Raw genomic sequence first — 13,622 nt, 5'->3', positions numbered from 1 at the left:
CTTTAAAGACATAAATAACATTATTTTTATATGAAAAACATTTCTTTGATAAAAGATTAGTTAGATTTTTTGACTACAAGGGGACATTTAGTCCAATAATAACTTGAAGTCTATACTGTTACAAAATGTTTTGCTTAAAACCATTTTTGTGCAGTAAATGGCCAGGTTTACGAAATTAGCGTGAAATCACGATTCCAAACTAAATATTGCTGGGAGAGGTCTGCGGTTGGTTTACTGACAAGGCGCACGTTAAAGAAACCAGGTGCAACATCTCATTTCCATAATGAACCACACACTTTTTTGGCGTTAAATATTGGCACAATTTCCAGTAAATTCCCAAGCGCAAACTTTAGTACATCACGTTGCATAATTCATTTAAATTCTCGCCTCCCAAAATTTTGCGTCTGGGAGGGAAACTCCTACAAATACATAAACAACAAGGTCAGTCGCAAAAGCAACCATGTCCACGCCTTTACAGTGCTAATTTTTTACTGCATGTTTTTTTAGTAAATCCTGACAGTAGTTTTTTAACGCCCAAAGATAGTTTGTGTTGGCGCAAGCTGTTGGTAAATCTGGCCAAAATTACTAAACATAAAAGGAAAATCCAGTTCACTGTGATTACTTATACTAAGCAATTGTTTCCATACCGTCATCAAGGTAGGCCTGATCCAAGTTCTCTTCCTTCACCGTGACTCTTCCAGGAGAGCTGGTTCTCTCTTCTTCTGCGGAGGAACATCTTTGGGGCTCAGCCTGGACAGGAGGCGATCTCTCCTTGGCCACCCTTTGCACGAATGGCTGCTGTTGGATGACCGTGGGGTAATTCTGTGGCTGCTGGGGTGCCTGGGCTTGGGCAGGGGAGCGGTTTGCTGCTACACCTTGGTTGTAGCCCTCACAATAAATGATGTGCTGATGTTCTGGAGTTTGTGGTGCCGGAGGATCTCCTCCTCTGAGTAGGTGGTGGTTGGTGGGTGAGAACTGGATGATCGAGGGATGCTGGTTGTTGGGATGTTGGGCGCCCAGGTGAGAGGACTGAGCTGGGGAACCCGTATGAACCAGTACTGAACGATGGGAGTCGGGTATCATGGAGGCTCCTGTCTGTGGGTATACAGATGAATTGCTTGCCAAGCCCTTTACAAGACGGGGGTAGATTACTGGGCTCTGTTGCTGAAAGCGGTGGTCTGGAGGAGAGACGCCCAGACGAGCCTGCTGGCAGGGGACGAGGGCAGGCAACAGTCCGCTGTCTGGGCCGATGACCCCGCGTGGGTTAAAGTACGACTGCGGAGACACCCCGAGCATGTGTGTCATGGAGTATCTCACCTGCCGAGATTCATAGTCATCAACAGGCTCGGTCTTAATAGAAGGAACTGTGGAAGTGAAATGGGGAAATGACTATGAAGGAAATTCTAAATCGTCTGGACTTTAAAGTGTAGGTATAATGGCAATACAGGATTTCTATTGATCTTTTGAAATAAAATACTTTAATATGCAGGGCACTCATTAATGAACAGAAGGTAGATTAACATTTGTAACAACTTGTAACCAATCACGTCAACACAGTTGAACGAGTGGATCAGTATTTTGAGTCATAGCTATGCCACACAAGCTCAATGCTGAAACGTTTGCAGCACTGCTGTGATGCGAGAATGCTCTGCTTACACGTACAGTGGGAATGCTCTAACATCGGCATGAAAAATGAATACATGATGCAAACACGCAACTTGCGCATCCAGACATAGCAGCTACATCTATCTTCGTTTATATTGGCATGAGCTGGTGTGATTAGGTGGAGGCGGGAACTAATTCACATATTTATTTTATAGTCTGAACTGCCGTAATTGAGTGGAGACAGGGACTAATTGCATATTTTTATCTATGGTCCAATCTGGTGCAATTAACTCTTTCCCCACCATTGACGAGTTATCGCGTAAATTAAGAGAAAATGCTTCTTTGCCAATGACAATTCTTTCAACCAGGTGGCGCTCTTCCGCAACCCTGAACTATCACCCTAGAGCAAACAGGATCACTATGAATCTGATCTCTATCCAAAGTCCTTCACAAAAATGGTATTATCTCAGCTTTTTGCACAAAATTTGGTGTTTTTGAAGAAACCTACACATATTTGAGAGGTGATAAAAAAAGAACTAATAAAGGTAGGATAAAACTTTTTTGGTTGAAAGCAGAGTGTCTGTTCTTTCATTTGATATATTGTTTGTTTGTATATTTTAAGAAGAACATTTTCTGGAAGGCATTAAACTTTTGTGAAAATCATGAAAAATGTTGGCGCTGGCTAGCAACTAGCAAAAAAATGCTGGCGGCGACAAAAGTTAAGTGGAGGCGTGGACTAAATAGCATATTCATATATATGGTCCAAGCTGGTGGATTTAGTGGAGGTGGGGACTAATTAGCATATTCATATCTATAGTCCAAGCCAGTGTGGTTTAGTAGAGGCGGGGATTAATCAGCATATTCATATCTATAGTCCAAGCTGGTGCAGTTAAGTGGAGGCGGAGACTAATTAGCATATTCATATCTATAGTCCAAGCCGGTGCGGTTAAGTGAAGGTGGGGATTAATTAGCATATTCACATCTATAGTCCAAGCCGGTGCGATTAAGTGGAGGCGGGGACTAATTTGCATATTCATGCTTGGCGTATACTAAATGAAGCAAGGGTGTAGAGTTACATTCAAGCTATTCTAAAGGCATGAAAATGTATTATTACAAGAAAAACATACTGTATGCTATTTTGATGCTCAAAGATAAGTTTTAAGTGATCATATTATCGACTACAGGTACATCAATAATACGATGCATACCTGGTAAAGGTGTATAGGAGAAATGCTGAGGCTGACTGCGCTTCCGCTTTCCGTTTATCACATAGAAGTTCACTTTGGCTGGAAGGCAAATGGACGGGTCTCTGTATGGAGGCACCTCGATGAACAGCATGCTCTGTAAACAACATCGATTTTTATTATTAAATATATATAGGAAGTTAATTGACTACTTCAGTCATTCACCAAAAAGAAGTTGCTGGACTTACTGCCTGACTTTTATCTTTGTCCACTGTGGCTTCTAATTCCCAAATTTGCTGCCCGTCTGTAAAGATAAATGTTTGTAAAATTAAACAAATACACTTCTGAAATTCAATGATAACCAACCATACAGTAAACAGTCATACAACCTCAGCACTATTCAATTTTTAGGAAATGCTGGTACTTTCATATCTTTTGAGTCTTTCGCACATGCTCATGCCATAATATGTCAAAGTTATATGGGGAAATACGGGTTTGGCCAACTATCTCTTGTTCCCTTTATTTGTGATGTTTTGACCTTCTCACTGGCAAACATCGCATCTTCCCCTGTTCATAATGACTCAACACCGTGGCTTTGTTGTGACAGGTAAAAGTGGGCGATAACGTCTGTGTACATCAATCCTTGCCACAGGTCACCGTCGTACTTACATAATCTCTCGCCTACTGACTGGTTCCCATACAATAGAGACTGCACGTGGTATGAGCCAATTGCATCTCTATCCACACCCACTTCCTCAAACATCACTGCTTACCTCAGAACAGGATAGCCAAAGCACACTATACAGTACAATATATATAAAATTGGTGGTGGTTGAGGAGATTCCCCCATTCATATGTAAAGCGCTTTGAGTGCTGCAGAAAAGCGCTATATAAATGTAATGAATTGTTATTATTATTATTATTATTATTAATAATATATGCCCATACGGTGTCAGAGACAAGATTTGTTTAAAGTGCACATAATCAAGAAAGTTTCAAATGTCTGCCTTAAAAACAACCAGATAAAATTTTCCATTTACACACTTGGCGGATGCTTTAATCCAAAGGGAATTACAATGCATTCAAGCAATACATTTTATCAGTATGTATGTTTGAACTCATGATCTTCACATTGATAAAGCAATTCTCTACAAGTTGTGATCTCCTAGCTGAAGTCACTTTTGTAATTTACTGTTTTCTACATAAAATCATCACACATAACATAAAGAACATTGTGTGAAAATATAACCTAGATATCTTTAATTTTGACTAAGAAAGGTCATGTCAAAGATTGAAATCAAAGCTAAATTAATGGATGAAATCAAACTTCGATGTTTATTATGAGACATGGATTCACACACAGGGTCACAATTGAGAGACGGGAACAAAGATTTGTTGTGTCATTGCATCCCAAACGACTCAAAATAGAAGCCACAAATTTAACACTATGATGGAATATTACTATATCGTGTTGAAAGAGTGCTTTACTTCCTGTTTTCTTCAAAACAATCACATCCTAATGATGAGCTCATGCTTGGATCGATAAAGATACAATGTGACTGCAAGTTTATGGGGGAGTGGGGACAATCGTGCTTGAGCACGTTTAAGATGATGTTGTTGCCGGAAGCTAGTTATTACGGTTTATAAAGTTTGAAATATGGATATTTTTCATAAAAAAAATCACATCGATTACCCGCAGAAGACCTTTTTGAACCTCTTGGAGCTGTGTGGATTACTTCTGTGAAGGATGGATGCACTTTTTTGGGGTTTAAAGTCAGAAGTTGTTCCCTGAACCCTGTTTTCTACAGCGTGGAAGAGCAAGGACATTTAATTTAACATTAAAATAACTCCAAATGTGTTTTTTCTGAAAGATGATGGACCTGTGTATCTCAGATTGCGTACATCACTGGGTAGTTTTGATATTTTGCTGGAGTTTCCCTTTAATATCTGCTCAACGAACTGCACTCAGATTGAGACCCCGAGGAGGATGACGAGCATGCAGATGAGCTTCCCTGAGACGGTTTCTGAAAGTTTGTGCAGAAATTCTTGGGTTATGCAAACCGATTGTTGCAGCAGCTGTCCAGGTGGCTGGTCACAGATAATCTTGGAGATGAAGATGCTGGATGTGGATGTCCTGGGCTTGTGTGGTTACACATGGCCGGCGGTTGGATGTACTGCCAAATCCTCTGAAATGCCTTTGGAGACGGCTTATGGTAGAGAAATGAACATTTAAAGGCGCTCAAAGCGAATTGACGCGTTTTAGACCATAAATTTTTTTTTGTTATACACAGCAAACATCTCCTCACTATCTGCTTTCTGCCTGTCCGCTGATCAAACTGTAAAAAACGCGATCTCTGTAGACAGCCCAGGCTTCACAAACGGCAATAACAACATAGTGGGCAAACCTAGCACCACAAAACAAAACAAAGTGTTCCAGCCAAACGTCAAAAAGGATTTGGGGGTGTGGGTTGGGCGCGTTCATAAAAGCACGGAAGGGAGGGGAGGGGGAGGAGTTAGCTACGCTCCGTCTGTTTGAAAACAATTCAAACGTCAACAAAAACTAATGTCTCGCAGATTCGCTTAGAACGCCTTTAATTCACAGGCAACAGCTCTGGTGGATGCCAAATGCACTCTCCCTCAAAACTTGCAGCATATGTGCCATTGTGCTGTGTGATAAAACTGCAGATTTTCGAGTGGCCTTTTATTGTGGTCAGCCTAAGGCACACCTGTGCAATAATCTTGCTGTCTAATCAGCATCTTGATATGCAACACCTGTGAGGTTGGTGGATTATCTCGGCAAAGGAGAAGTGCTCACTAACACAGATTTAGACAGATTTGTGAACAATATTTGAATAGAAATAGGCCTTTTTGGTACATGACCTTGGAGTTCAGCTCATAAAAATGGGGCAAAAACAAAAGTGTTACATTTATAATTTTGTTCAGTGTAGCATTCCAACTGAATTAATCATTAAACAAGGAGCGATTTTGCATCGTATCTTAGCAACGAGTGGGAAACCCCTCATCAGGTTGAAAATGAGACACATGTGGCTAAAATGAGTCAGCAACAGAGAGGGGGATTCCACAAGCAGTGCCAGGATAACGTCTTAAAAACTGCTTTATGATCAAACTTCTCTGTTTCACCCGAGACAGGTGGCAAGAGCTTCTTCCTTGGCCGTTCTGTCCGATCGCAGTTCGTTCCAAAGCTCCTTCATGAGAATACCATAGGTTTGTGTTTGTTTTTTCTTATAATTGGCCAATGAGGCTTTGAGAGTAGAAGCTCTCGGCAGAGAGTCTCTCATTTAGAGCCAACAAAACTCTGGCCAAAGACAGCTGTCTCCCATTTTTTAAAGATTTCACAGTTAAACAGATCCAAAACAGCCTGTCAAGGAGAGAAACACTACAAAACAGCCATCCCCTTCTGTTTTTCATTATTTCCACATTTAGAGCAGAATTGCATAACAAAATCAAGTATTTTGACAGTTGAGTTATAAGAAGATTGAAGGATTTTCTGTACACTGATGCACAAAATATCAAACAGAAGATGCTGGATCGTTTTCCAAAACTAACATCAAGTAGTCTCCAGCCTTATTTACATTTACTCATTTGGCAGGGCTTTTAGTGTTAATTTTTTATCAACATGTGTGCGTTTACTATTGTAATGTGTGCATTCTACCACACTTTAGTACACACCAAAAAAGAATCTGGCTGATTTTCGGCCGATTTTCCCTCTTCCGACAATCCTAGCTATGTCCCGATTATCTTGATGGTTCTACAGATTATCTTATCAGATTTTCCCTTGGTGTGAGGTGTGTTAAGAGTGTCCGAACCTGATCGAAAGAACATTGGAGCCGCCCGATCGCGAACCTAAAATATTAAACATGTTTACGATCAGAAATCCTAATGTGTGTGGGGAACCTTGAGGACAAACGCACGCTCTTGAGATTATCACGTGAAATGAAACAATATTCAATCAGAAAGTGAGATGATAGAAGATGGAAGCAGTCATGGCACAGTACGGTGAAGTTGATGCAAAGTAAACATCAACAGTCCATGTTCCCGCTGTCTCTATGACTTCACCCAAACCCTTTTCTTTATTTCCCTTGAATTTTCTATGAAAATCATTCCAAACACTATCATTGAAATTTCTTCCTGCATATTGTCTGCCATGCGTATTCTGAAGTCTCGCAAGATTTTCTGTGTTCACAGTCGAGACTCTGGTTAAAAATCTGTTCTTGTTGTGTGCTGTATTTGACACATCATGGCACACCACACACTATAGGTGCAAAACGGTTAAATCTAGGATTTTTTATCCTCATGTTTGTGGTCTATCACATTTTGAAAATCTTATAAGATGTAAAAAATATTTTGGTGTGTACCCACCATTTGGTGTCTAAATGCTTTATAATGCACTGTATTTAAGGACACAAACCAGTAAATGTGTTAGTGATGAACAAAAAAGAGATAACGTATTTTCGTAGTCAAAACCCGGAAACGAGTTAACATTTTAGCACCTCTGGTTTGCTCTTCCTAAAGTCAGCACGTTTTTAAATGGGGTTTTTGGTAAATACCTCAAGTAAGATCTTGGTTGAAGATATTTTACACATTTAATACACAGCAGTAATACCCCACTCGCAATTTTTATGTTTTTAACTACCCAGTCTCATGTAGCTGTATTGCATATGATACGCCAGTTCTCCCCATTCACTTAAACAGCACATCTTTTTGTCGTTTTATTTATTGGTTTCTAATTTTTTTTTCTGTTTCTTAAACCATTTCTGCTTGGATTTAGGGTTAGATTTGAGATTTGCTTAAGAAAGTTATTTAATATACAGGTTTCTTCATGTTTTTGTCAATTTTTAAGCCATGGTCACTTGGAGTTGGGGTTGGAATTGGGGTTTTGGTTAGGATGTCATTTTTATGTAACAAAAAGTTTATTTAACCCTAAACCCAAGCGACAATGGTAAAAAAAGCAAAAAATTGAGAAACCGTTTAAGTGAATAGGGAAAACTGGCGTATTATATGCATGCTAAATTGAAATTTGGCGTATGTATGGCACGATTTTCACACTGCTATTTATACGCAACTCCGTGAGACTGGGTTGGTTTTTACTCATCTTAAAAAGGGAGGTTGGTAAAAGTTGCTACATGGAACTACAGACGTTGTCTGGAAATCTTAAAAACAATGCAACTTAGACACAATTCCCCAAAAATTTACTCTATTCACGTTTTCCTTATTTCCTTAACTCTTTCACCGCCAGCATTTTTAAAAAAAGTTGCCAGCCAGCGCCAGCGTTTTTCATGATTTTCACCAAAGTTTAATGCCTTCCAGAAAATGTTCTTCTTTAAATATATAAACATACAATATACCAAATGAAAGAACAGACCCTCTGCTTTCAAACAAAAAAATCGTTTCATCCTACCTTTAGTGGTCCTTTTGTAATCAGCTTTTGAATATGGGTAGGTTTCTGTAAAAACACCACATTTTGAGCAAAAAGCAGAGATAATTCCATTTTTGTGACGGACTTTTCATAGAGATCCCATTCAGAGCGATCTTTAAAACAGACACGGACATGCAGCAGCTTGACATAGGGCAATACTTCCGGGTTTAAAAAGTTGCGGAAGGGCGCCACCTGGTGGATAATAGCGGTATTGCGGAAAGACGGAAAATCTTGTCATTGGCGGGGAAGCGTTTTCTCTTAATTGACGCGATATCTCGTCAATGGCGGTGAAAGAGTTAAGGACTGTTTCCTTATCAGGGGATAATCTTTTAAATGATTTTAATAAAGTTTGAAAGAGTTGTCGGAAGCTTGGAGGTGATGATGGAGTCGAGCAACCATTTCGACCTGATTTTGCCAAGTAAAAAATGTCCTCAAAGCAACATGTGTTGTTAAACATTCTTAAATAAAACCTAATCCCACCCCAAACTCCAACCCTAACAATAACTGAACCCTAAAATCAAAGGGAATTTATACGTTATTGATTGGTTAATTGAAATGTTGCCCTGAGGACATCAACCACTTGGCAAAATTAGGAGAGCCGATGGTGTAGTTCGTTTAAGGCCTAAGGTTAGCTTCTAATTTCTAGTAAATGCAATTTAAATGTAAATGCATAGTAAACTTTAAAACTAATAAAGGTTGTGTTTAATTGTGAAGATTATCTTAATGGACAAACGGTAGATATTGTAACCTTTCTTCATCACAGAGCTCGTTTTTCACAATAAACCAAAAGCCTATGGAAAAATCCCATTGACTTTTGCAGATGGAAACCATGTGAAGCTAACTTCTGGGTTAGCCTACAAAAATTAGACACTGTGAAAAGGCCATGCAACCTGCCAGTACTTAAAGCACAACACAGATCAATAAACAGAGCCTAGCATTCTACCAAACAAACAAATTCTAGCCGACACATCACGTACATCAATAAAACAGACTCTAAACAACAGTAGACAAACAAACTACATTTGAATACGGTGAATGAAGTAGAGGACCCACAGCAAGGACTTTGATACAGACTTTGTAATCACACAGCTGTGACAGGATTTCATTTGCAAGCCGAACTGCTAGTTACCACCTGTTCACATCAGAAAAGCCTGTCAATAATAGAGAGCCATCACAGCCCATGCACAATTCATCTGCCGCTTAGCATGCATGAAAGAACACAATGTGTGACAGAGACATAACAATGGCACCTGCAGGCAACACGCACTACACAAACAAAACAATAATCTCTCCACACACATTCGATGAACGCGCTTCTCATAAACCTGTCAGTGACAAGCAAAAACAAATATGGTTTTTGGGGAAGCTAAACTTTTCAAGATATGAAAAACTGACATGAAAATTTAGGCTGACTATAAACAGTTTGCAAGCCATTAACTTTCGTAAAATGAATAAAACAGGATATTAAATATAGAAACATAAATGCCATTGGAAAATGACTGGATCTTAAAAAGTTGGCTCAACGTGACTGGTGAATGGAGGAGAGGGGGTGAAAATTGGTAGTATCGGTAATGTCAGCTTAATAGTAACGTTGTTACATTTTAACAAAGATACTAGATTTAACAATATTGCTGTTGCTTTGAATGGGGTGACGAAAGTTAAAAGAACCAATCATCAATCAATAAAGACTGGGGGAGGGGCTCTAGACAGATTCGTGTGAGGCAAGACTTTGAATAAAAGGTGTTTTTAGTTTTTAAAGTTGATGTCAGGTTTAATTGTTGGTCAGAAATATGATGTTTAATGTGATTTTAGCAAGCGACTTTAGAGTCAGTACGACTCAAGTCAAGTAGATACAACTTTAGTTGTGTAGTGGCACGACTTCTTTAAACAGACTATTATTTTAAAAAAATTTAATCGATTTTATTACAAGACAAACACGTAAATCAATCTGGTAACAGGGTTCCCACAACTTAGTTAACTTCAAATTCAAGGACCATTCAAGGACCTTTCAAGGACTTTCCAGGTCCAATACCCTCAAAGTCAAGGACTAAATGGGTGGACACATTTCAAGTGAAAGCAAGGTTACATCGTGTTACCTTTTAAGATACATTGTTACAGTTCCCTTTCGAGGGAACTCACGCTGCGTCACTGCGGTGACACTTTGGGGACGCCTCCAGTAAGTGCGTCTGAATGTGTAAATCAAATTCAACCAATGGTGAGGCTTAACCACAAAGACAGGGTGATGCAGGAGCCAGGAAGTATATCGCTATCTGAAATATTGCCAAAGACGGCGTTACAGGGATGCAGAAAGTATGGCAAGAGAGACGCAGCGCCTCGTTCCCTTCTCAGGGAACAACAGTTATTTTTTCCCCAGATTCACAAACTTTCAAAGATCTCAAGAACCTGTGGGAACCCTGAATCAAGAAAGTGAAATGGATCACCCACTGTCAGTATGTGAAGCTGACACTGTATTCAATCAAAAACTGAATTATAAAAATTTCACAATTCAAAATAAACTCGCCACAAAGTTCTGCTGAGGTCTCTGTCATTAATAAAGTTGCACTTGCAACTTGAGTTCATGTGTGTGTGTCCGTGATAATTATGTAATTATTAAGTTCTAGTAGTTGTTGAACTCAAGTACATATTGGTTAAAAGAATGACTCATAAATGCACACACAGAAAGAGAAAGCAATCAGCCGACTGTGTGATTTTGGTCCACTGTGCATTATTTTTAAACAATTGTGATAGACCACACTCGAGAGCTGTTTTACGTGTTTTTGCCGTTAAACACAAAGGCGGCACACTCATCGACGCTCGAAAGATAAAACAACACAAAGGAGGGACAGTGAGGCTTGGCCTCTTATCTCTAAAATAATGCAAATTGTTGATGGGTAAATTTGTGTGCAAGTCAAATAAAATAAACAGAATGCACAAAAGGAGGGGTCAAAAAAGACTCAAAAAAACTTGTACAATAAAAATACAACAGTGAAACCTAATAGTTTAAAGCATTTTAGCAGTCAACCTTAAAAAAATTAGAGACCATAAAAATCTAGAGATGCACCGATATTACATTTTTTCACCAGTGCCGATTATTAAGACTGATATCGGCCGATACAGATCGCTTGGTGGTTATATTAACTTGCATTAACTTAATTCTGAAGATTAAATTTTCTAAATGTTATTCATTCATATAATTCCTGTTCTTTTTTGATTGACAAGATATATCGGCCATGACTATCTGCTGTTTTAAAACTAGCTGTTATCTACACAAATCTTGAGTATGTCGAAAGAGTTACAGGTTGTCCTTAGTTCACTCTTTAAAAAACTTTCCCATTACAAGCAAATAATTTATACAGCTTAATATGAACCATAAATGCAAATTTGTTTTATAATAATTTCATCTACACTACATATAAATGCATATAAATGCATTTGACAGACGCTTTTATCCAAAGCATCTTACAGTTCATAACAAGATATAAATTGTTTGATCAGTATTTGTATCTTGTGTTTGAACCCATGACCTTTTGTGCTGTTAACACAATGCTTTAACAATGAGCTATACAAGAGCAATTCATCCATGTACTGTACTTGAAAATTAAAATAACCCAAAAACAAATATGCTGACGTGAACTTTATTCTGCCAAAGAACTATATAGTAAACTATAATAAATAATATTAAATATAATTTTTTTTAATGTGCTCTGAATACACTTGCTCTATTTTACTGCGTACATGAAGATCATTTAATGAAGACACCAAGTGCAAATATTTGCTTATGTTGACTCGACAGGAAGATGCAGTCAAATCAATCTAACTGATATTGCATTCATTCAGTTTAGATTCATAAGCACAATCTCTCTAAAATCGAGCCAATTTCACAGCACTTACCCTGAGTTTTCTCTGTAAAGATGACTTTTGAGTCTGAGCTGAAGTTCTGACCGCTGAGAATCATCTGCTGACCCCCGAGAACTGAACAGGAGTCCATGTCCTGCTTCTCCACCATGGGCAGCTCGTGAGCAGATCTCTGGGCTAAAGAGGAACAAAGTGATTCGTACTTGTGTTTAGTTACATAAAATGCATAAATGTTATTTTTACTTTGCTAGGTATTTTATTGAGCTAAATTTTAGATATGCTTGGCTGGTCAAGCCAGACGAATCATCTGATATTCAAAATAGTAATATTTTTGTCTTGCATATTTAAATATATGTGAATTTTGGGTGCAAAAATACCACATTTGTTTTGTAGGTGGTTAAGCAATAAAATATTTAGGTTCCCTAAACTAGTGACACTAGTATTTGAGACTAACATTACCATTACAATCCATTTATTTTTATTTACTTTAAAATTTTAAATAGGGATTTGCATTGCAGTTTAATAAGCTATTACCATATGAAAGTGGTTTGCTTTGGCCAAATTGACTTAGGCCCTGTTAACAAACAGACGGGATGATCCATCACCTCTTTATTTACTTTAGGTTGAGTGAGCATAAAATCCTGTTTTGCAAGAAGATTAAATTCATGTTATTAACATCTGCATGAAACTAATCTCCTAACAACTATGATTCAATATCCGCTATAGTAACTATGATAAAGACCAATAAGAGAGACCTTTGGACAGTTGTGCACAGACGTGCTATAGTTTAACGATAAGTTAATGAAGCGTTAGCCACAAATGAGGATATGTCCAAATAGAGAATGTGAAATTATCTGAAAAATCAAGTTCAAGAAGTCATAATTCAGAATAGGGTTGCGTAATATATAATATCAGCGTAGACGTTGCAATGTGCGCCTCTGCAAAAGTTACATGGCAGAACATCCAGAACAGTTATTTCTAAAGGAAAACTATTTGGGATGTCTTTGCCAGTGTTACACAACATAAAAATGGTTTCAAATGACAGAGAGAAATCACAAAATTCTCTGTAAACAAATCTGTAACCTATTCAAGAAATGCAAAGCAGAAGTTAAATCCTCTCAAACAGAGCTTCATCTGGTGAAGTCATCCAATATTTATCATATCACAATTTACATCTCAGAAAAAAACAAAACATGTCGAGTTCCCCACCAATATCGTGCAGGCTTAATTCAGAAACGGTTTTAATCTATTGAGTTCATATTTCATTTCAAATTTTTTTTTTTTTGCTTTGTTTACCCTGTGTGACATCAGAAAACACAAATCTGAATTCAAGATGGGATATCGAACACAGGCATATGATGCATCTAAAGAGCATTGCAAATAGTCATTCAAAGACCTTTCAGGAAACACTAACCTTTAAAAGGTGAAACACCTTTTGATAAAAGAAGATTATGTATACAAATGTTTTTTCTTTGCAGTAACATGCACTGATAAATCACTCATAATAAAACCAGAAACCTAAATGTCAGTTTCATTTTGAA

The 13,622-nt window shown here is 38.2% G+C and overlaps 1 protein-coding gene across 3 annotated transcripts in view; it reads right to left on the bottom strand.

Moving 5' to 3' along the window:
- nfatc2a (nuclear factor of activated T cells 2a) overlaps nucleotides 1-13,622 on the bottom strand; it is a 38,214-nt gene that overhangs the window by 10,218 nt on the left and 14,374 nt on the right. For all 3 annotated transcript variants that reach the window (XM_065285234.2, XM_065285233.2, XM_065285232.2), the window contains exons 6-9: nucleotides 12,118-12,258; nucleotides 3,038-3,093; nucleotides 2,814-2,946; nucleotides 648-1,364 (exon numbers count right to left, since the gene is read on the bottom strand). In XM_065285234.2, coding sequence (XP_065141306.1) covers nucleotides 648-1,364; nucleotides 2,814-2,946; nucleotides 3,038-3,093; nucleotides 12,118-12,258 — 1,047 coding nt within the window. The remainder of the gene's footprint in view (nucleotides 1-647; nucleotides 1,365-2,813; nucleotides 2,947-3,037; nucleotides 3,094-12,117; nucleotides 12,259-13,622) is intronic.

The sequence above is a fragment of the Paramisgurnus dabryanus genome, chromosome 21, assembly GCF_030506205.2.
Source record: "Paramisgurnus dabryanus chromosome 21, PD_genome_1.1, whole genome shotgun sequence".
NCBI classification, from domain to species: domain Eukaryota; kingdom Metazoa; phylum Chordata; class Actinopteri; order Cypriniformes; family Cobitidae; genus Paramisgurnus; species Paramisgurnus dabryanus.
The sequence above is the reverse complement of the archived record's forward strand: the minus strand, read 5'-3'. Positions and strand labels throughout refer to the sequence as shown.